The sequence below is a fragment of the Mustela erminea genome, chromosome 10, assembly GCF_009829155.1.
Source record: "Mustela erminea isolate mMusErm1 chromosome 10, mMusErm1.Pri, whole genome shotgun sequence".
NCBI classification, from domain to species: domain Eukaryota; kingdom Metazoa; phylum Chordata; class Mammalia; order Carnivora; family Mustelidae; genus Mustela; species Mustela erminea.
In genome coordinates, this window is record NC_045623.1 from 68,042,386 (window position 1) to 68,066,080 (window position 23,695).

The 23,695-nt window shown below is 40.8% G+C and overlaps 1 protein-coding gene across 4 annotated transcripts in view; it reads right to left on the bottom strand.

The window, feature by feature from the left end:
• Nucleotides 1–3,581: 3,581 nt before the first annotated feature.
• ZFYVE9 (zinc finger FYVE-type containing 9) overlaps nt 3,582–23,695 on the bottom strand; it is a 195,222-nt gene continuing 175,108 nt past the window's right edge. For 3 of the 4 annotated variants that reach the window (XM_032303362.1, XM_032303360.1, XM_032303361.1), the window contains 6 exons: nt 17,792–17,942; nt 15,506–15,586; nt 12,928–13,090; nt 8,031–8,136; nt 5,920–6,096; nt 3,582–4,159 (listed from right to left, as the gene is read on the bottom strand). In XM_032303362.1, coding sequence (XP_032159253.1) covers nt 3,998–4,159; nt 5,920–6,096; nt 8,031–8,136; nt 12,928–13,090; nt 15,506–15,586; nt 17,792–17,942 — 840 coding nt within the window. In that variant the 3' untranslated portion in view covers nt 3,582–3,997. Of the gene's footprint in view, nt 4,160–5,919; nt 6,097–8,030; nt 8,137–12,927; nt 13,091–15,505; nt 15,587–17,791; nt 17,943–21,076; nt 21,258–23,695 lie in introns of those variants that run through there. The other variant, XM_032303363.1, reaches the window with a different exon arrangement.

A 23,695-nucleotide genomic window follows, 5' to 3' on the forward strand; every position in this document is an offset into this window, starting at 1 on the left:
CTGGACCATGCTTCCTGCCTTAAGAGCAGAGCTGTTCATGGGTAACAGAACAGGAATGACAAAGGACTTATTTTCTACAAGTTTTCTGGTCAGTCTTACTACCACCAAAATTTCTACAGATGTGAGAGCTAACACTAAATTGCAGTCATATCTGTGTGTCAAGCAGTAATCCAGAATGAAAAAGGTTGTTAGCCTTTACAAGGTGGCCTAGAGCAAAGAGGGGTGGTCAAAGGATTCCTGCCCTAACCTAGTCTTCCCCTAAGGGTTTGCACCCCACCCCATGCTTACTAAGGGGCCGGATAGACAGTTGTGATTATCCTCAGAGGTTCTAACCAGGCTTAAGAGTTTTTAAATTCACACCTCTGCTGGAAATGCCCTATTCTAATTTGATAGTAGTTTTCTGTGCCTCAGAGATTTCCCTTCACAACCTGTTTAACATCAGTCCGTTTTATTACCCTTTGCTTTGGAAAACAGAACCTCCAGGCTGAGAAAGGCAAGACAAAGCCGCCCACTGGACTTGGAAACTGAGATTCTTAAAAGGCCTTTGTTGCACCCAAAGCATGCAGGGGTCATGGCTGGTGGGAGGAGCCTGCCCAGCTTCCTTGTCCTAAGATTTGTCCTAATGCAGCTCCCAGACATCAGAGATCTGTGACTCACGGGCAGTTGGAAACAAGTCACAACCCCCAAATCTTTACATTTTAAATTCTCTTTTTCAATCTAGTGCAAGACGTTAAGTTTTTCAGCATTCACGAACTGAATAAAGTACGGGAGAAATTTATCTTTTTTTAAGAAATTTATCTTATTAAAAGGGCAAAATATTTGTGAACTTAACATCATTTTCCTTTCTTATAGTACCATTGTGAAACCCACCTTGTTACTTCCAGATGCTGAGCATGTTTCCTAAATACTGTGGGTAGCTCCTCTTAGGATGAAACTGTGCTGAAATTCGTAGAGCCAGGGAGCTTGGACCTGGTCCAGCTCCATCACAGACAGATACTTCCTTCTTAGGGCCTCAGCTTCCCCAGCTCTAAAGTGGGCATTATCATTCCTAGTCCACTCCTCAGCCCTTCTGGCCACATATTCACTCCCTAAAAATCTCATTACATTATTAAAATAGAAACTACTACCACAAACATACTACAGAAACAATGTTCAGCAGATTGCCTGATGACTGAAACACATTAGATGCAGAAATTATTCCCCAGAGATTAGTTATAATACAAGTCAGTTCATTTGGAAATTTTGGGCCCACCAGCATTCAGGAACCATAGTAGATGAGGGAAGACACTAGATGGGAGCCTACACAGGACAAAGTCCCATATTTCTGTAGCCCTGGAGACCAACAGGTGCTCAGAATGTGTTGATAAAAATACCTGGAGAACCTACACTGCCTAACATTTGGTAAGAATTCAATCATTATTTTTTAAAAATTTAGTAAGTTACCAGACTGGTAAATGTTTTCTTTGTAAGGGGCTCTATAGCTCAGTCTTCATGTTCTAGAGATATTTCACTTATTTAGAAATGTGGGGTTTTAACCCTCCACTTTATATCATTCTTACAATATACAATTTATAGAAACAGATAAAACAAGGGAAAAAAGTAAACCAGCTTTGATAACTTGATGTTCAACTCTACAAGATGATTTTACTAAACAAAGGATATTTTATACAATTGAGAATGGCCTTGACTATGCAGGGCCAGAGCTTGTCCTTAGTGGAATTCGAAAACTTACACTGATCCAAAAGAAACAGCTACAACTGTAGCATGTACTGAGCATGAAGGTAAACTCTCATAGGAAAACGGAACCAGCTCCTGTAGAAGCTCTGAACTTCTAAGATATATGTAGACCATACCTGATGTTATTCCCCAAACACATACCCCTATTAAGTGTTTCCTGTTCTGTCAGGTTTGGTGGGTGGTGGTTCTGGGGTTCAGTCCTTACACGTTGGTGTGCTCTAGGCATCTGCTTTTTTTTCCCCTTAGAAGTTCTGAGTACCTCTGAGTCTCCGGGAAAGGTCACAATCACAGAGCTCTTTAGCTACCATCAACAAAGCGTATGGAGAGACAGAGAGGAGAATGTAAATCCTCCCTCTCCTGACCACCATGGAAGAGGGATGAACACACGTACAAGGCCAGGTCTCTGGGCCTCTGTTTGGAAAACTGCTGCTCTGTTGTAGTTCCACAGCCTGTGACTGCCAAATGCTAAGACCTACTCTAGGTGCTGGAAAAGACTCTCACTGTCCCAGAGGCCTGCATTAACTTCTAGGGGATTTTTAGTGCTATGCTTTTAGGGATGGACTGACTCCTGTTTGGCCAGGGCTTCGAGAAGATGGCAGTGACAAGGGAGCTGCCCTAGTCCAGTATTTTCCAAACCAAGTTGTGAAATCCATTTGGTTCATGACTAAAAACAATTTAACAGAAAAAATGATCACATATATTACATATATTAAGGGTAAACCGTATTTTGGTTTCTAATGCCACCCCTACTAAAAGAAACCATGGCTGATTTGAAAGTTGAGGGCAGGGTAAACAAGATGAGCTGAAAACATGTTCTTAGGTCAGAAAAGGAAGTGTTCAAAAAGAAAATGGTAGGAGCATATCACAAGGATGTAGGAGCTAGCTTGAAGGGGCTCTCTCTGGCCAAAGCTGAGACCATTTGAGCACCAAAATAATGAATTAGAGCTACTCAAAAAGTGATCCATGGGTCCACAAGGAAAATTAAATGAATGAATAGGAGAAAAGGAAGGATTTTTGCTTACAGATGACCAAGCGTAACTGCTAAAGAATGCCAGGAATGCACAAACTGATTCTAATTATGAGAAAGCACAAAATGAGGCATTCTCTATTAAAAAATAGGATGGGGGAACCTATACTCACCACAAATACTGATGCCATAAAGGTGAGTCAGGGCAACTACTTGCTGAGTCTGATCCTAGTCTGGAAGCTTTACTGGACCGAAAATGCTCCGAAGGATGTGACTGGACAGATGCTAGGTTCAAAGATCCTATTAATATTAAATTGACTGAAGTTGCAGTTATGCAGGAGAACATTATTTTTAAGAATTAAACATTATTGAGGAGTATATGACTATGATATATGCAACTTACTCTCAAATGCCTTACTCTATGGAGAAGGAGAAAGAGAAAGCTAGAGCAAATGAGGCAAAATGTTAATATGTACATAGAGAATCTTGGTAAAGTGTATGTAGGGTTTTTTATCTGCAATTTCCTTGAAAGTTTAAATTATTTCTCAATAAAATATTTTTTAAATGCCTCTAGTGTAGAACTAAAACTGCCTTGAGTGTATTCTGTCAGTTTTCACAGAAAGGCCCACTTCAATGCCTGCCATTCACTCGGGCAGATCCTGAGCAGCCCTGAATTCAGCTCTGCTATCCAAGTGACCTCACTTACACTGAGTCGCCCTCCTTGGATGGAAGAGATAATCCACTGGATCTCTGATTCATTTCAGTGAATGATCTGATAAAAAACATCTAAGTGTGAATTCTACGTGAAGTCACTGTGATTTAAGTGGGACAGAATCAGTGTGGAGGTCTCCTTTTTTGTATCAATTCTGTACAAAGATTGCAAGACCAATGCTTCTTTTTTTATTTCCCTTCTGCCCTCCCAACCCCATCCTTGGTGGTGGTTGTACCCACTTGAGCATTTCTGAGCACAAGACCATAAGTAAATCTTAAAAGAGAGGAGCAGGATTTTTGTCTACAGTAATGGAAGGGGTTAGCGGCAAGGATAGCATAACTTGTGCAGTAACAGAAGCTGCCCAGATCTTGGTGGACAATGCATAGAAGACTCAGAATTATGGAACATCTGTCCCCCCGACCACCCTTTCCCACCCCTGTCCCCAAACCCCCACTCCCACCCCACCCCCCTATTTAATAGTGTTAACAAAAGCTTAATCTTCCAGTTCTAAAGTGCAAATGATTTGGGTATGACTGCTGTTGCAACAGGTCTGAACAGAAAAACAATGAAGTCCTCTCTGTCTATGCGATGTTTTCCAGAATATAAAAGATGAGTTCCATGACGATGGGGCCCTCACTGAGCTGGCAAGCCCCTCCATGGATCACCGGCACCAAAGCGCTGTCCAGATCATTCATGTATTGGGAGGGAAGGGGCTGGCCATTGCTTCCTGCTTGGTAGCCAACCTACGGCACAGAGAGAAGGGGATGACAGGTTACTGGACAGAGAAGGCTGGGGGCCAAGGAGGCTGAGCTGGAAAGGAGATGTCCTTGGCCACAGGGTAGACACAGCAGTGAACACAAGGTTCTCCTTATCTTCCCTGAATTGTCGTTTATTATCTGCCTGTCATGTATTCATCCTATCTTCGCCACTGGGTAGCTGAGACCTTCGGCAAGACACTTAACTGGTTAAGGCCTTAGTCTCCCAGGAAAGGGCAGGGGCAGCACCCCCAGTATGGAATGGCCAGCAGTATGGAATGTCAGAAACAATACCTAAATCTTTGGTTGTGGAAATTAAAATGAGAGATATACAAGGTACAACTCCTTAACAGCAGGAACTGAACATCTGTTCTCCTACCCATTCATGCACCCACAAGCCATTTTCTGAGCACCTACACATACACGGATTCAAAGATGAATATAACAGGGCCCCTGCCCTCAAGAGGCTCACACATTTAGCAGAAAAATGCTTGTTCTTTAATTGTTTTATGTAAGGCAATTCTCCAACCAGGTTATCAGTATCATTCAAGAAAGGACCAGGAGACCTCATTTGTATTATCCTGATATGCTTATTAGTATTGCACTGGTCAAGATCTTAGGTAGAAAATAAATACACTGATTGATGACTAGGCAGGAATTGGGGACCGATCATAACCTTTCACATTTCCCTGATAGTGACACAACTCTGCATTTAAGCATGAGCAGTGGGACATGTCACAGGGATCCAAAGTCCCAAAAAAAAAAGAGAATATAGGGCCACAGGAGAGAGACACTGGGACAAGGAATGGGGTGGGGGGGCAGATTGTTACTACAAACAGCATACAAAAATAGTAAGTAAGAACATGGATGGAACTAGAGCGTATCATGCTTAGTGAAATAAGTCAAGCAGAGAAAGACAACTATCATATGATCTCCCTGATATGAGGAAGTGGAGATGCGACATGGGGGCTTAAGTGGGTAGGAGAAGAATAAATGAAACAAGATGGGATTGGGAGGGAGACAAACCATAAGTGACTCTTAATCTCACAAAACAAACTGAGGGTTGCTGGGGGGAGGGGGTTTGGGAGAAGGGGGTGGGATTATGGACATTGGGGAGGGTATGTGCTTTGGTGAGTGCTGTGAAGTGTGTAAACCTAGTGATTCACAGACCTGTACGCCTGGGGATAAAAATATATGTTTATAAAAAATAAAAAATTAAAAAAAAAATAGTAAGACAGAAAGGGAAGCCTGGCCATAGGAGACCCAAGCTGACAGGAAAACTAGTGGGCCAATGGATCTAGTCCTCATCCACTGATAAGAGGGGAAATGCGGACAGTCCTACCTTGAGGACTACGGGTACAGAGGTCTGTCAGCAGAAGCCTGCTGCAACTGGATTGAGAAAACAGGATACGGGACAGCGTGGGACCTGCTGGCTCAGGGCAGAATGATTTCTGAAGGGTAGAACTGGGAAGTCTCAAAGAGGAGCACTGATGCCATCCACACATGGGTGGCAGGTCCTCAACACACTTCCCCTCCTTACCCCACACTCACAGTGGAGTCCCTGGAAGACAGTGAGGTGAGGAAGCCGAGGTTGAAATGGTTCAGCCAGTCTCACCAGGAAGTACATCTGGATACATTACTAACAGAGGGAAGGCCATCAAGTTTTCTTGATGCAGGGAAACTCACATGTCAAAAAATACAGACACTGCTCAAGCCCAGCTTCCAAGGCTACTTAAGACTCTTCTTACCTGGTCTGAGTCAAGTGTCACACGAAGTCCTAGTTTAGTCATTCCATCTTCCTTCAAGAGCTTAAGGTGGGGACAGAGAGCAAGGCAAAAAGCCTTGGCAACATGCTCAGTCAATCGGCTATGATCGGCAGGATCACTCAGGCAACTGTGCTGGTCATCATTTTCTAGGAAAAACACCTGTTTCCCAAACAAGAGACTTTAGCCTTGTGCCCAGGAGATGTGGGGAAAAAACAAGTGCATGAGCCACTGTGTATGAGCACCCTGATCCCCTAAGATGTGCAGGAAGACATGACCTGCCTATCTCTCTGGTCTCGGCCATGGTCATGATGGTATGTTCTACTGAGAACCAGAAAAGGCTTACATTTAGCATTGTGTATTTCTAAAAGGTAATCCTTTTATGTGGACAATCTTCTGCAAAAATCTTAGAGTCTCGGAGAAGAGCTCTTACAGATTATGGGACCCAGCCCCTTCATGTTACATACCACTCAGAGAAGGGAGTTGCTCAAGTGCACAGAAGTCCTCAGAGGCAAGGCCAATTCAAGAATCTAAATCTTTGGGCTTGCATCACAGAGTTTTCTTGTCACAAGGCCATGCCGCTGCTGAGGCCAGAACTGTACTAGTGACCTTACAGCAAACTGAGCCGTGCACTAGGCCCTGGACAGAATCAGAAGCACAGCAAAACTGGGACTGATATGAGTACTGGTCACACCCAGGAGGGTCATGAGCAAGCCCTTTGACTTCTTAATGCCCAATTATGCCTTAAAAACAGAAAGCCCCTGTCCTCCTTCATTATTGTAAAATGATACAAAAGAATAATACAGAAGATACAGATATGCAAACACACAGTGCTTATATATACCACCCCATGGCTTACTGCTAAGTACTACAAAGGGGGCAGCCCAGAAGCCCCATGCACTCGTGAGAATAGCACCATGAAATGATGGGCAGAGCTCCACAGTGGGCATCATAAAACTTCTGGCCCCTGCTCTGCCAGGCCTCTGTGCGTGTTTTCTCACTATGCAAATGAGATGGGTCACACTGCTACCTCACCAGATTACTGGGGAGCAAAAAAAGGGGAGAAGAGATGAAACTACTTGTAAGTGATAACGAGTTTCACATGGCCCAGACTCTGCACTACTTGAAATCTGTCAAAGGGATAATCATTACAAAGCAAGCTGCTGAGACCACCGAGCTGCAATGGGAAAACACTGAGTCTGGTGGTGTGAAGGCTAAGTTACTTGGAACAAAAGGCTGAGAAATGGAGAACAAGGTTCTAGTCTCTTGCTCTCCTGAACCCACTGTGTGAACTTGGGTAAAGCATCAGACCTCTTTTAGCCTGAGTTACCTTGTGTGTAAAATGAAAAAGCTAGGAGTCTCAGATTTTTCTTTTTTTTAATTAAGATTTTTAAAGCTGCAAGGAATTCTAGAAGTCTTACCATTTAATGTTTTATTTTATGAAGGAGTATAACTCAGGTTCAAAAGAAATTAAGAGACCTACAACCTACGCATTTATTCTCAGAGAATAAATTTCCTGATTTGTCTGAGATGTACATACATACAGCATCCCTGCTAACTCCTGGTTAGCCTCTCATACAGCTTTCAGGAAAAGGAACGTATGGTGGAAAAGAACTTGGGAGTTGGTTGGATCTGGGTCTGATGCAGAACTTTGCCATTACTCACTTGCCTTGTAATCTTGTACAATTTACTGAATCTCTGAGCTTTAGTTTTCTTACTGGTGAAATAAGCCCATTTTTAAAAGACTGTGTTACCTAAGAAACTTTTAACTGTGAGTACAGCATAACCAGCCCAGCATTCTGAAGAATACAGCACAGATGGTATATACTATTCAGAGAAGCGTCCTTCTTGAATTCTAATGCAAACGACTCTCTCAAAGCTTGTTAATAAAAAGGAAGAGAAACCAGATTGCTTCAGGCTGTACTTGGTGGCATTTCTTCCTGGTGAGCTAACACAGGCCAGAAAGAATTGGAGGATCGAAAGTAAACAGATATTTTCTTTTTCTTAACCCTCCAGAATCAGCCCACAGTGCGTCTCTGAACCTTGCAAAAAGTTGTAAAAACGGGGATCAAGGATGCCAAGTTTCATTTCCTTACCTCTGTCCATCTGATGACTTTTCCATTCGCTTTATACTCTGATCCATGGAATATCTTCACACTTGTTATAGACTCCATGGACTTCCCATCTATAGGACTTGTAACACTGCAATAGAGGCAAAGGAAAGAGACGGAAGCCGCTCTTGAAGTTAGAAGAACCACTTCTCTTATCAAGTCTTGCTACTAATTACACTGGGTGCTTTGCTGAACACATCTCAGCAACATATCATGGTAAGAGACACTGCACAAAAATGTACATGAAGAGAGCTCTCATGGGAGGGGCCCGTGAACTGAAATAATTCAAAAAACACATATAAAAAAGGAGCCATAATTCCAGGAGTTTGTTCTTTCAATGTAAAAAACTACTCAAACCTGCTCTCTTCTCCCAGCATTCCTTCCCAAATTCAGTGAGTGCGCGGCCACCCATCCAATCTCAATGTCCCCTCTGCTGTCAAATACTCTGCTCCTAACCATAATAACATTCACACATCTGCCTCACAAATGAACTTCTTAAGGGGAGGGAATATGATACACTCACCTCTGCATGCTGTATTCCCAGTTCTGACACACTGCTTGGAATGTAGGAGTTTAATAAATATTTATTGATTAAAAGAATTATTTGACCAAGTACGTTAATTACAACAATGCTGGTGTAAGCCCATGAACAAGTATTTATATCATTATTACAACAAATACCCTTCAGTAGTAAATTATCACTCCTAGATTCCTGAATGGAAAGGCCATTTTTTATAGTCATTTCCTCTCCAAAATATAGCAAGTATAAAGAGGTAGAGATTCACACTCACTCTGATGAGAATTAAAAATAATTGTCACAAAGATCCTAAACTTTTCCTAATAATTTTCAAACCTGTTTTGTAACCTATATGTAAAAAGATCAAATTGAACTTAAATTTCAGTATCAGGGACTCATTTCATTCACCTGAATTATAATTATTTAAACAATACTGAAATTAATTTCTATCGCATGAAACAACAGTTATCAAAAAAGGGCATTCCTGGGGTGCCGGGATGCTGCAGTGGGCTCGGGTCAGACTCTCCGCTTCGGTCATGATCTTGTAGTTGTGAGATTGAGCCCCACGTTTGGCTCCACCCCCAGTGCGAAGTCCACTTCAGATTCTTTCTCCCTCCCTCCTCGGCTTCCCTCCCCCTAATGTGCTCTCTCCCCCTAAAATGAATAAATAAAATATATTTTTTAAAGGGCACTCTGTTGATTAGAGTATTTTGAGAGGGATACCCAGACACAGAGGGACAAGCTGGAAAACATTCAATTTATAGACTACACACTAAACTGAATTCGAGGGTCTTCCCTAACTAGTTCTTGTCCTGTTTTCTAAGAGCTACCACGGGCACTTGCTGTAGGAAGGGGCAACCTGCTTGTTATTAGTTACTGATAACTTATTGCATCAGATTTTCACATTATCAATTATTTGATCTAAATAACCACGTTAATTTCCAACTATAATAGAGAATTCAACACAACTTGGTTTTGCAATTAAAATTTCCAGTGAAGTATGAGAAGATAATGGGCTATTTGTAAAATAGACATGTGTACTCATTGGTTTAGAAATTGCTTTTTTTGTTCAATAACAAAAGTTTAAGAGATTTTTTTAAAAAATCTGGTGTGCCGTGTTGTAAATGCCCTCTCTTTGCCTTTGCTCCTGCCATTCTCTCAGACTGGAATGCCCACAACTATGTGGCAAATACCTATTCATCCTATCAGATCCAGCTCAGTCCGTACTATTTCTCTATGAAGGTCTTCTTGAATATTGCCCGAGCACCTCCACCAAGGTTCTTCTTTTCTTTCTTATCTTTACTGTATCTTTACTCTGTATCCTACAGAGTTTTCTATGAGCATCTTCCATACTTGGATGCCCTTATTTATAACTATCTTCAAAACCAGACTGAACCACTTATCAGCAGGGAGTTTGTGTAATTTGTTTTTGTACTTCCAGAGACCTAGACATAGAACTATTGCCTGAGGCAAGAAGGGATGGACTGGAAGGTAGGAAGTTGAATACAATGAGTTCTGATATATTTGTTCAATCAATCAATTTTTTAAACACCTACTCAGTGCCAGACAGTGTTTTAGGTGTTGGTGATACAGCAATAAATAAACCAGACAAAAAACCCTGCTCCTGGGCTGCCTGGGGGGCTTGGTTGGATCAGCATCTGATTTGGGCTCAGGGTCCTGGGACTGAGTTACATATTGGGTTCCCCGCTTAGCGGGGAGTCTTCTTCTCCCTCTGCCCTGCCCCTCGCCACCTGCTCATGCTCTCTCTGGCTCTTAAATTAAATCTTCAAAAAAATAAAAAATAAACTTCTTAAAAAAAATCCCTGGGGCGCTTGGGTGGCTCAGTGGGTTAAGCCTCTGCCTTCGGCTCAGGTCATGATCTCAGGGTCCTGGGATCAAGCCCCGCATCCGGCTCTCTGCTCAGCAGGGAGCCTGCTTCCTCTTCTCTTTCTGCCTACTTGCGATCTTTGTCTGTCAAATAAATAAATAAAATCTTTAAAAAAAAAAATCCCTATGACAGATGCTGGCAAGGATGCGGAGAAGGGGAACCCTCCTACACTGTTGGTGCAACCACTCTGGAAAAACACAGCATAGAGGTTCCTCAAACAGTTGAAAATAGAGCTACGCTATGACCCAGCAATCGCACTACTGGGTATTTACCCCAAAGATACAAATGTAGTGATCCGAAGGGGCACGTGTACCTGAATGTTTATAGCAGCAATGTCCACAATAGCCAGACTATGGAAAAAACCTAGATGTCCAACAACAGATGAATGGATAAAGAAGATGTGGTATATATATATAGCGGAATACTATGCAGACATCAAAATAAATGAAATCTTGCCATTTGTGACGATGTGTATGGAACTAGAGGGTATTCCGCTGAGTGAAATAAGTTAATCAGAGAAAGACAATTATCATATGATCTCCCTGATATGAGGAAGTTGAGAGGCAATGTGGGGGGCTTGGTGGGGGAGGAAAAGAATAAATGAAACAAGATGAGATCGGGAGGGAGACAAACCATAAGAGACTCTTAATCTCACAAAACAAACTGAGGGTTGGGGGGGGTGGGAGGGAGAGGGTGGTTGGGTTATGGGCACTGGGGAAGGTACGTTCTATGGTGAGTACTGTGAAGTGGGTAAACCTGGTGATTCACAGACCTGTACCCTGGGGCTAATAATACATTATATGTCAATAAAAACATTTAAAAATTTTTTTAAAAATCCCTGCCCTTATGGAGTTTACATGCCAGGGGCAATGTAATAAGTGAAATGTACTTTATGTTAGAGAATTATAAATTCTCTTGAAAAATATAATGTAAGAAAGGGGATAGGAAGTATTGGGAGTGGGAGAGAATAAATGTCTATGGGAGGATTATAATTTAGGTAGGTTGGCCAAGGAAGACCTTATGAGAAAATGACACTTTAGAAAGAATCTGAAAGTGGGGACACCTGGGTGGCTCAGTTGGTTAAGCGGCTGCCTTCGGCTCGGGTCATGATCCCAGTGTCCTGGGATCGATCCCATATCCGGCTCCTTGCTCGGAGGGGAGCCTGCTTCTTCCTCGGCCTCTGCTGCTCTCTCTCTCTGGCAAATAAATAAATAAAATCTTTTTTTTAAAAAAAGATTATTTATTTATTTATTTGACAGACAGAGATCACAAGTAGACAGAGAGGCAGGCAGAGAGAGAGAGGAAGGGAAGCAGGCTCCCCACTGAGCAGGGAGCCCAATGCGGGGCTCGATCTCAGTACCCTGAGATCATGACCTGAGCCAAAGGCAGAGGCTTAACCCACTGAGCCACGCAGGCGCCCCAAATAAATAAAATCTTAAAAAAAAATCTGAAAGTGGTAAAGGAGGAACTCATTTGGCTATCTTGGCTATTGAGGATAGGGTAGAAGCAACAAATGTCTGAGAACAGCAAAAACAAACGTCTGAGGGCAGAAGTAGAGTTGATGTGTTCAGGCAAGAAGGCAGGTGCTGCTTAGGTAAGAGGATGGGCAGATGGTGTGAGGCCGTGTAAGTTGGAAAACACTCTGGCTTTTACCGTGAATAATACTGGAAGCCAGTGGTGGGTTCTGAGCAGAGAAGGGACATTGCTTTGGTTGCTGTATTAGAAAACAGATTAGGCTGGGGGGCAGGAGGAGCTGAAGACTAGAAACAAGAAAGCCAACTGAAGAACCCAATAATCTAGACCAAATGATGGTGGCCTGAACCACGATGGTGGCCAGAGAGGTAGTATGATTCTGGATACATGTTGAAATAAAATATAACAGGATATATAAAATATATGCTATAAAATATAAGAGTACCAGGATTTACTATTGGGGTAGATGAAGGGTGTGAGAGAAAAAGAAGTTTCAAAGATGACCCCAAAGTTTTAGCTTGGGCCCTCAGAGAAGAGTTGCCATATACTGGCAAAGAGTATAGGACTTGAAGCCCAAGGAGGTGGTTTTCAGTCCTAGCCCTGCCACTTCCTGGCCTCTGAAGTCATTGAGCCTCTAGCTACTTGTTTACTCATCTATAAGATGGCAAAAATAACATTAATTACTATCTCCAATGAAACAATGTTAGCAGAAGGGCTTTCTTTTTATAAAACCATAAAAGTTTTAGGTTATTACTATTATGTCGATAACTTTAGAGTACTGTGTTATTTCATCAACTCCTTCCCCTCCACCCTTCTTCCAAAATATGCAGAGAAACTCCTTCAGAATTTAAGCCAAGAAACTAGAAATTTAAAATTTTGTATTATATATACAAAGCTGTCCTTTCTCTTTGGGCTTTCAGTAAAGTTATAAATACCAGTGTAGACAAAACCCAGAGCCCAGCCCATAACTAAATGCCACAACAGGAAAAGTACTCCACATTTACCCCTTGTTGACGTTTTTGTCATCGTCCACCCACTGGATGTAGATGTGCTCCTGGGGGTCCTCAGTGTCCGCCTTGCCGCAGGTGATGGTGAAGTCCTTCATGTCTCGCAGTGCCTGCCTCAAAGCATCCATGTTTTCTGCTGTGATCTGGACCATAACGCCATCTGAGAATCAGCACCAAGATCACATAGGTGGAAACAACGCAAAGCCAGGGAGAGGGGCAGATCATCACAGTACCTAGCAAATCCCTTTAGGATTAAATGTAAAACTTCGGCTGCTCTCTAAAGCTGACAGATACAGAGAGGTTTTGTTCTTTGGGCCGGATCTCTTACGTTTGAGAGTGCTATGAGAAGCAAACACCAAGACGGCTTCTGCTTAAAACACTCACCTGTTGATTTCACTTCAGACACAACTGAGTTTCTCCTTAGACCAATTCAAAGGAAAACTTACACTTGGTCACATGCCTCTTCTGGACCGACAGAACTGTTTTCACTCTTGCCTTTATCATGCTCTAACTCATATTTATGTGTTCGCACCTCTGTGTCTCTCACCTTACTATCACTGCCCAGCATACAGTGAATGCACAGTGAATGGCTGTTAAATAAGTCACTGAGTAAACAACAGGAGTAGGAGAAGGGATAAATCCTTTCACCGGCTAGCAACAAGGCAAACCTACCACGTGTGTTTCACACGAGCCACCATGCAGCCAACACATGGTAACTATTTTTGGCCTGCTACCTACACAAGTCAAAGGCAAACACTGAAATTCAGGTTGAAAGCTGACACATGTTCAGCAATTACCCTGCTTCACTGACATAAAATTTTGTCAACTAAAATAATTCCATAAGAGTCAATAAAAATTTCATAAACAGGCAGCCAAGTGTTCAACTGACACACAGTGAAATACAAGACCTAAGAAATTTCCAATCCAAAGACAAAGACACAACTTTTAAACACAGTACTTTGCATTATAAGGATCTGTGTCAGTTCAAGTTATCATTTCCATTACATTTAAAGGGCATTTTTTTAATCTTCTTGTCAAGACACAATTTCAAATGCAGTTAATACTTGATCACATAGGCATTAGTCACATAAGACCAATGACTGTTTAACTCCTAGATTTCTTAACAATTTCTTAATAGCATGCTTCCGCTTTATAGTCAAATTGTGAAATTTAGTTGTAAAATAGTAATGTACTTTGCTCTTCACTAGTTGCTTTATTAAGCTTACCAATAAAGGAGGTCAACGCCAATATCTATTAACATAAGTAAGACAGTCTTTTCAGTTCAGTTAACACATTGGAGTTCAGCTTTCATATAGGGCACTGGAGAAAGCTACTGCAGAAATGAAAACCTGTCAGCATGTGTGGCAAACTGTACCTTCCAAGGGTCACCATAATATCTCCCATCTCACATGCTTTCTCACAATGCTACCTTCCCATTTCCCCAATAAGAAGTAGAGTCTAATTGCTCTCCTCCTGAACATGAGAAGGCTTATGACTACTTCTAGCACTAGAGTATGGTGGAGGTGACATCGGGTGACATTTGAGACTGGGTCATAAGAAGCAACTTGGTTCTGCCTTTTGCTAGAACATATGAGCCTGCACTAAGAAGTCCAGCTACTCCAAGGCTGCCATGGCATGGTAGGGAGTCAAAGTGTGAGCACTTCAGTCTCCACCTCTAGTCTTTAAAATAATCCAGGCCAGGCCCCAAGACATGTGAGTAAACAAACCTTCAGATAATTTGAACTTCCAGCTATCAAGTCATCCCAGCTGAGGCCCTGGACATCACTGAGCAGAGTCAAGCCATCCTGCACTACCGTGTCAAGATTCCTGACCCAGAAGAATCAGTGAACGTTATAAAATAGTTACTTTAACCCATTAAGTTCTAGGTAAATTTGTTATGTAACAAGAGTAACCAGATCAAAATACAGGAATAATCAATTGACAAAAAAATAAACAGTATGCTCATTAGCCTTTCATTAACTCCCATTTAATTAGTTTTTGTCAAGATATGTGTCATGTCTACTCTAATTATAGCAAACCAGCAGCAAGCACATCCCATTCTGTACCCCAAATGATGACCGTAGCACTCCTGTGAGTTAAGGCAGACTGAACTTCATCTATATACTTAGAGACTGGAGCCCAATGATATATTTGAACTCAGACTATGCCCCCTTGAGTACCCTACTCCAGAGCTCTGAAAGGCCATCTTTTAATTTTTATGTTACTGTTCCATGATATTGCTACGACTTACTTCTTTGGAGAACTGAACACCTATATGACATTATTAATTAGCTTAGGACTAAGATGCTACTGTATACATAATAGGAGTCAGAAGTCTACTGCAGAAGTGTCATGGTTTCATTTAACATTTCTTGCTTTTTTTTTTTTACGTTATTATTATTATTGTTATTATTTATGTAAGCTCTAAGCCCAACATGGAGCTTGAACTTAGGACCCTGAGATCAAGAGTCACATGCTCTACCAACTGAGCCAGTCAGTCTCCAACATCCCTTGCTTTTTAGTTGTATGATTAGGACTAAACTAATACACATGCAGTAAATAACTTATTCTTTACCTTCCACAATACTGGATTTGGCAAGATATCCGGAGGAAGATTTCAGAGCGCCACTGAACACAAAGAAACTGGCACCTGTCACTAAACAGAATATAAATAGTTCAGTGTAGACCCAGAGATACAAAGACTGAGAACAATAAGAAATATTTGATAGTTGCTAACTCCAACCATCATCATACAGAAAACAAAAAACACCAACTCTATACAGCACAATACACAAGTAACTAATAATTCTGATGCTTATGATAGCTTTAGGAATGAAGTTTTAAGATACACTCCCTCATTCTGTTTTTCTCTCCCTCCAATGAAGAATTAAAGAATCTTACAAGCAAAGAAATCTCAGTGGTCAAGTCAAGGGCTTGGCAAACTACAATCTGTTTGGCCTGCAGCCTATTTTTATAAGTAAAATTTATTGGAAGACAGTCATGTCCACTCATTTGCATATTATCTGTGGCAGTTTTTGAAGTATGCCAGAATTGAGTAACTGTTGACAAAGACAACAAGCTTGCAATGCCTTAAATATTTATCACCCAGCCATTCACAGAAAAAGTTTGCTGACCCCTGATCTAATATATTTTTTTTAGATGAAATACATTTTGAAGACAGAGATATGGCTGGCAACCATTTTATTGACCTGGTACAGTTCTTTTAAAAAAATAAATTACTTATTTAAAAGACAAATACCTGTTACCATTATCATGTCATAAAAGAAAGGACAATCACATTTAGCTTTAAGAAAATTTCACTATGCCCCTCCACAACTTTTTAATTTTTTTAAAAATTAAGCACCCAACACGGACCTCAGACTTAACAACAGGGAAATCAAAAGTTGTGTGTTCCACCCACTGAGCCAGCCAGGAGCCCCTATGCGCCTCTACATCTTAAACTGGATGAAGTAATCCAACTCCCTAACCACTGGCCCTGCAAATTCTCTAACACGTGGACATCCAGCCTTTATCGAAGACCCCTAGTGACAAGGAGCCCACAATGGCACAAGGCGGCGCATTCTACTTCTGGGTAACTCTTGGCCTTACATAATGTGCTCTCAAACTGAGTCCAGATCTAGATTCCTATAACTTTGACTCAGTGGTGCTGGTTCTGGCCTTTTGTAGCTATAGAGAATAAACTGAATCTTATTTCCACATACCAGAGAACCTTAAAAATAGAGATAGTTATTTTTCCCCTCTTCCGATCTAGACTTTTCCAGATTAAACATGTACACTTTTTTCAAAAGATCTTCCTTGACCTCGTTTCCAAATTTTTCACAGGCCCTGCATCATTCTCTAAAGAACCTCCAGTTTTATCAATGCATATCATCAATTCCATTAATGATATCCAGAACTTAATTCAAATATTCTAGGTATCCTTTGGCTAATAGAAGCATTGTGGACTTATCACCTATCTTATTTTGGATATCATATTGAATATACATGTGACAAAGACCTTTTATGCCTTTACTGAAGACAATGACCTACGTCACCATCAGCCAGAGAAGTGTTTCATAAAGCATACTAAAGAAAGCTAGTTATGGGAAATATTCTAAGGAAAAACAAGATTCGTAGTCAAGTAAATTTGAGAAGGGCCAGGCCCCTATCTTCCTTTTGGAAAACTAAAATATACATCAGCCTGTTAAAAGCTCTGAAAGTCCTGTAGTAAAATCTGTTTAAACTTGTTTAACCCAGGATTTCTCCGTTTAATGTATTATGCAATACTTGCACTTATTTATTTTTTAAAACCATAGAACCTGATAAGACAGGTTAAGGTATGCCAGCATAAGCGATGCTTCTTAAATTTCAATATGCATTTGAACACAGGGACTTGTTAAAAAACAAATTCTAATTTAGCAGATTTGGGGTATAGATTCTTCATTTCTAACAATCTCCCCAGTGATAAGGCCACATTATGAGTACTACAGAACCAAGAAGCTTTCAAAATCCAGTCAACCTATTAATATTCTTGGGATATGGTCATTCAACAAGTTTCAAATCTATCTAAGCATATTCTCACTAAGGGGCCTCGTCGCCTACCTTCAAATATCAATTCTGGCCCTGCTAATATCCTGAGGCAGTATTTTCAAAATTTCCCCTTTATTAGTAGAGATCCCATTTGCAACTCTGAATATGGCTACTGCTGAGCCAGTGTAATCTTAGAGAATCAGGTTGGAAAGTTTAATTTCATCAAATTGTTTGTGGCCACCTAGTTAGAAAGCGAGAGTTATGGGGCTGAGATATCCAACTTTCCAAGTCCAGTACAATTCTTACCATGTCAATCAGCTCAAATACTCACCCTTTCTGGGCTGATTGTGAATACTGATAGCCTGGGTCTGATAATTTCCATCGTCATTCTGTACACACACAAGATGAGAGTCTGCCTTCTCATTGAAGCAGGCACCTCCTGCCAGGACATGCTCATTGGACTTGTTCATGGCTTTCATCATCTGTAATCAAAGAAAAGCGTTAACTTCCTTATTCTGCCAAAAATGGGCATTTTTTTTGGTCTGGCAAAGCACAACTCCTTTACCTCAAAGATAAAAAACAATAAGGAAAACACAGTGAAAAAGCAATCACATTGGAAAAAAAATCAACATGGGGCACCTGGGTGGCTCAGTGGGTTAAAGACTCTGCCTGCGGCTCAGGTCATGATCCCAGCGTCCTGGGATTGAGCCCCGCATAGGGTTCTCTGCTCAGCAGGGAGCCTGCTTCCCTTCCTCTCTCTCTGCCTGCCTCTCTGACTACTTGTGATCACTGCCTGTCAAATAAATAAATAAAATCTCAAAAAAAAAAAAAATCAACATACACAAAGATTTCCTGTGTAGTTTATAGGTGATTTGTGTTATAACCTAAGTAAGCACATGACATATTTTGTATTCATCTTTTTGGTATTTGTGTTGCTGCACTGAACTCAAGTAACATTAGTTTAGCTAATTACAGTAATTTCTCCCACCCACTGGATTCTCTGAGGATATACACACTGAAATTCTAAGTCAAAAGAATGTTCCATATGTAAGTACATCTGCCCTCTTTTCCCATATCCACACAAAGGAGTGTTTTCCTCTAGAAATATATAAACTCTATTGCTTAACTTTACTGACTCACATTTGAAATCTTCAGTGAAATCACTTAATAATACGTTGCTTTGTGTTTTTTTCAAGTTTTTATTTAAATTCCATTGAGTTAACATACATAACTTCTCCTGGTTACACTTAGATACAACACCCAGTATCATCATAAGAACTACCCTCCTTAATACCCATCACCTACTTAACTCACTCCCCTGCCAACCTCCCCTCTAGCAGCCCTCAGTTTGTTATTTGTAGCTAAGAGTCTGTTTTATGGTTTGCCTCTTTTTCCCCCTTATGTTCATGTTTCATTTCTTAAATTCCACATATGAGTGAAATCACATGGTATTTGTCTTCCTCTGACTTATTTCACTTAGCATAATACACTCTAGCTCCATTCACATCATTGCAAATGGCAAGAGTTCATTTTTTGATGGCTGCATAATATTCCATTGTATACAGACACCACATCTTCTTTATCCATTCATCAGTTGATGGACATATGGACTCTGTCCATAATTTGGCTATTGTTGATAATGCTACTATGAACAGCGGGGTGCATGCGCTCCTTTGAAACAATAACTTTGTATCTTTTGGGTAAATACTTAGTAGTGCAATTGCTGGGTTGTAGGGTAGTTTTATTTTCAAGTTTTTGAGCAATTTCCATAGTGCTCTCCAGAGTAGCTGCACCAGTTTGCATTCCCACCAACAGTGCAAGCGGGTTCTTCTTTCTCCACATTCTTGCCAACATCTGTTGTTTCCTGTGTTGTTAATTTTAGCCATTCTGACAGGTGTGAGGTGGTATATCTCATTGAGTTTTAATTTGTATTTCCCTAATGATGAGTGATGTTGAGCATCTTTTCATGTGTCTATTAGCCATCTGGATGTCTTCTTTGGAAAAATGCATGTTTTTGTCTTCTGCTCATTTCTTAACTGAATTATTTGTTTTTTGAGTGTTGAGTGTGGTTATGTTCCTAATAGATTTTGGGTACTAACTCTATCAGATATGTCATTTGCAAACATCTTCTCCCATTCTGAAGGTTGCCTTTTAGTTTTGTTGATTATTTCCATTGCTCTGCAGAAACTTTTTATCTTGATAAAGTCCTAATCATTTTTGCTTCTGTTTCGCTTGACTCTAGAAACTTAACTAGTAAGAAGTTGCTGCAGCTGACATCAAAGAGGTTGCTACCTGTGTTCTCCTCTAGGATTTCAATGGTTTCCTGTCTCATATTTAGGTCTTTAATCCATTTTGGGTATTTTTGTGGATGGTTTAGGAAAGTGGTCCAGTTTCATTCTTCTGCATATTTTTGACCAGTTTTCACAGCACCATTTGTTGAAGAGATGGTCTTTTTCTCATAGCTAATATAATCTTCAAAGGGGAAAAGCTGAGAGCTTTTCCTTTAGGGCCAAGAATAAGACAGGGACGTCTACTCTCACCATTGTTATTTAACACAGCAAAGGAAGTTCTAGACTCAGCAATCAGATGACCAAAGAAAGTAAAAGACATCCAAATTGGCAAGGAAGATGTCAAACTTTATTTTCAGATGACATGATACTCCATGTAGAAAGCCTGAAAGACTCCACCCAAAAATTGCTAGAACTGATATATGAATTCAGCAAAGTTGCTATAAAATCAACGTACAGAAATCTGTTACATTTCTATACACCCATAATGGAGCAGCAGAAGGAGAAATCAAGGAATTGATCCCATTTACAATTGCACCAAAAATCAAAAGATACCTAGGAATAAATCTAACCACAGAGGTAAAAGATCTGTACTCTGAACTATAGAATACTCATGAAAGAAATAAAAAAGACACAAAGAAATGGAAAAGCATTCCATGCTCATGGACAGGAAGAACAAATATTGTTAAATGTGTATGCTACCCAAAGCAATCTACATATTTAATGCAATCCCTATCAAAATACCACCAGCATTTTTCATAGAGCTAGAATAATCCTAAAATCTGTAGGGAACCACAAAAGACCCTGAAGAGACAAACCAATCTTGAAAAAGAAAAGCAAAGCTGGAGGCATCACAATTCCAGACTTCAAGTTATATTACAAAGCTGTGGTGATGAAGACAGCATGGTATTGGTACAAAAACAGATACACAGATCAATGGAACAGAACAGACACCCCAAAAATGGACCCACAACTATATGGTCAACTAGTCTTCGACAAAGCAGGAAAGAATATCTAATTGAAAAAAGTCTCTTCAACAAATGATTTGTTGTTCTGGGGCGCCTGGGTGGCTCAGTGGGTTAAGCCGCTGCCTTCGGCTCAGGTCATGATCTCAGGGTCCTGGGATTGAGTCCCACATCGGGCTCTCTGCTCAGCAGGGAGTCTGCTTCCTCCTCTCTCTCTGCCTGCCTCTCTGCCTACTTGTGATCTCTCTCTGTCAAATAAATAAATAAAATCTAAAAACAAAAAACAAACAAACAAACAAAAAAAACAAATGATTTGTTGTTGTTATCAAAAGATTTAAGATAGCAATTCTGAACCTAACCTGAAAAAACTCACAGGCCACCATTTTATATCTAGTAAAGCAAATCTGAACTCATGTTATCTCGGTAATAACTCTGGCTTCTGACTGAAACAGGATAGTGATAATTTGTTTTCTAGTTTCCATTTTTTCCCTCATGCCATCCCATTTATCCACCTTCCTGATTCAACCCTTTAAATGGCTTTAATCTTTCAAAAATCTAGTCCAAAAGTTTTGTTTTACTCAGCTCTTCCTCTTACATTACAAACTGCAGTACTACAGTGTGAGAAATACCAGATGAGTGTTCTGACAACTTTTATATTCCTGTATCAACACAGTCAAAACAAAATAATGTGAGGTGAAATTCACATACATAAAATCAACCATTTCAAAGTGAACAATTCAGTGGCATCTAATACATTAACAATGGTGTGCAATAATAACCTTTACTTAGTTCCAAAACACTTCCTTCACTCCAAAGTAAAAAACCTTCCTCTATCTGGTTTCTTCCTCTCCTAATCCTAACCACCAATCTGCATTCTGTATGAATTTATTCTGGCTATTTCCCACAAATGGGACCATATAATATGTGACCACTGTGTCTAGCTTCTTTCCCTTATGTAATGTTCTGGAAGCTCATCCATGGTGTAGCATGTACCAGTACTTGACTTCATTTTATAGCTGAATTATACACATGCACATATACAAATACAATATACACATACATATACATGCACCAGAGTTTATCCATCTATCCATCCAGGCACATTTTGGCTATGCCTATCTTTTGACTATTGTGAATAGTGCTATTCTAAGTGTATGTGTGGATGTACTTGTTTGTGTAACTGTTTTCAATTCTTTGGGGTATATACCTGGAGGTGGAATTGCAGGGCCATACAGCCATTCTATGTCCAATTTTTTTTCTTTTTTTAAAGATTTTATTTATTTTATTTGACAGAGAGAGAGATCACAAGTAGGCAGAGAGGCAGGCAGAGACAGAGGGGGAAGCAGGCTCCCTGCTGAGCAGAGAGCCCGATGCGGGGCTCGATCCCAGGACACTGAGATCATGACCTGAGCCGAAGGCAGCGGCTCAATCCACTGAGCCACCCTACTATCCAATTTTTTGAGGAGTTGCCAAACTGCTTTTCATAGTGGAGGAACCATTAAATATCTTCACCAATAACATATAAGGGGCCCAATTTCTTTATATCCTTGTTGACACCTGTTATTTTCTATTGTTGTTTTATAGCCATCCTAGTAGGTGTGAAGAAGTACCTCATTATGGTTTTGATTTGCATTTGACTAATAATGTTAAGCATCTTTTCATCTGCTCATTGGCTATTTGAATATCTTCTTTGGAGAAATGTCCATGTAAGTCTTTTGCCCATTTAAAAAAAAAAAAAGAAGAAGAAGAAAAGAAAGATTTCATTTAGGGGCGCCTGAATGGCTCAGTCAATTAAGTAGCTGCCTTTGGCTCAGATCATGATCCCAGGGTCCTAGGATCGAGCCCTGTGCTGGGCTCCCTGCTCAGGGGGAATCTGTTTCTCCCTCTCCCTCTACTCCACCCCTTGCTCATGCTTTCTCTCACTCTCTCAAGACAGAGCAAGCAGGGGGAGAGGCAAAGGGAGAAGGAGAGACTCTCAGGCAGACTCCATGCTGAGTGCAGAGCTCCATGACAGCTGGATCCCACAACCCTGAGATCATGACCTGAGCTGAAACCTACAGTCAAGCACTCAACCACTGAGCCACCCAGGTACCCCAAGTCCACCATCCATTTCAAAAACTACACAGTGTTGGGGAGCCTGGGTGGCTCAGTGGGTTTAGGCCTCTGCCTTCAGCTCAGGTCATGATCCCAGCGTCCTGGGATGGAGCTGTGCATCCGGCTCTCTGCTCAGCGGGGAGTCTACTTCCTCCTCTCTCTCTCTCTACCTGCCTCTCTGCCCACTTGTGTTCTCTGTCAAATAAATAAATAAAATCTTTTATTTTATTTTTTTTTAAAGATTTTATTTATTTACTTGAGAGAGAGACAGTGAGAGAGAGCATGAGCGAGGAGAAGGTCAGAGAGAGAAGCAGACTCCCCATGGAGCTGGGAGCCCGATGCGGGACTCGATCCCAGGACTCCAGGATCATGACCTGAGCCGAAGGCAGTTGTCCAACCAACTGAGCCACCCAGGCGTCCCAAATAAAATCTTTTAAAAAATACATAGTGTTTTATTGGTTTCGGGTGTACAATATAGTGATTCAACAATTCCATATATCACACAGCGTTCATCACAACAAGTGCACTCCTTAATCCCCATCACCTATTTAACCCACCTTCCACCCATGTCCCCTCTGGTAACCATTAGTTTATTCCCTGTTCTCTGTAATTAAAAGTTGTTTTCTTCATTTGTTTCTTTCTCTTTCTCCCCCCTTTGCTCATCTGTTTTGTTTCTTAAATTCGACATAAGAGTGAAATCATATGGTATTTGTCTTTCTCTGACTTACATCAAAGCCTTATACTCTCCAGTTCCATCCATGTCCTTCCAAATGACAAGATTTCATTCTTTTTGATGCCTGAGTAATATTCCACTGTGTACATACACCACTCTTCTTTATCCATTCAACACTTGATGGACATTTGGGCTCTTCCATAATTTGGCTATTA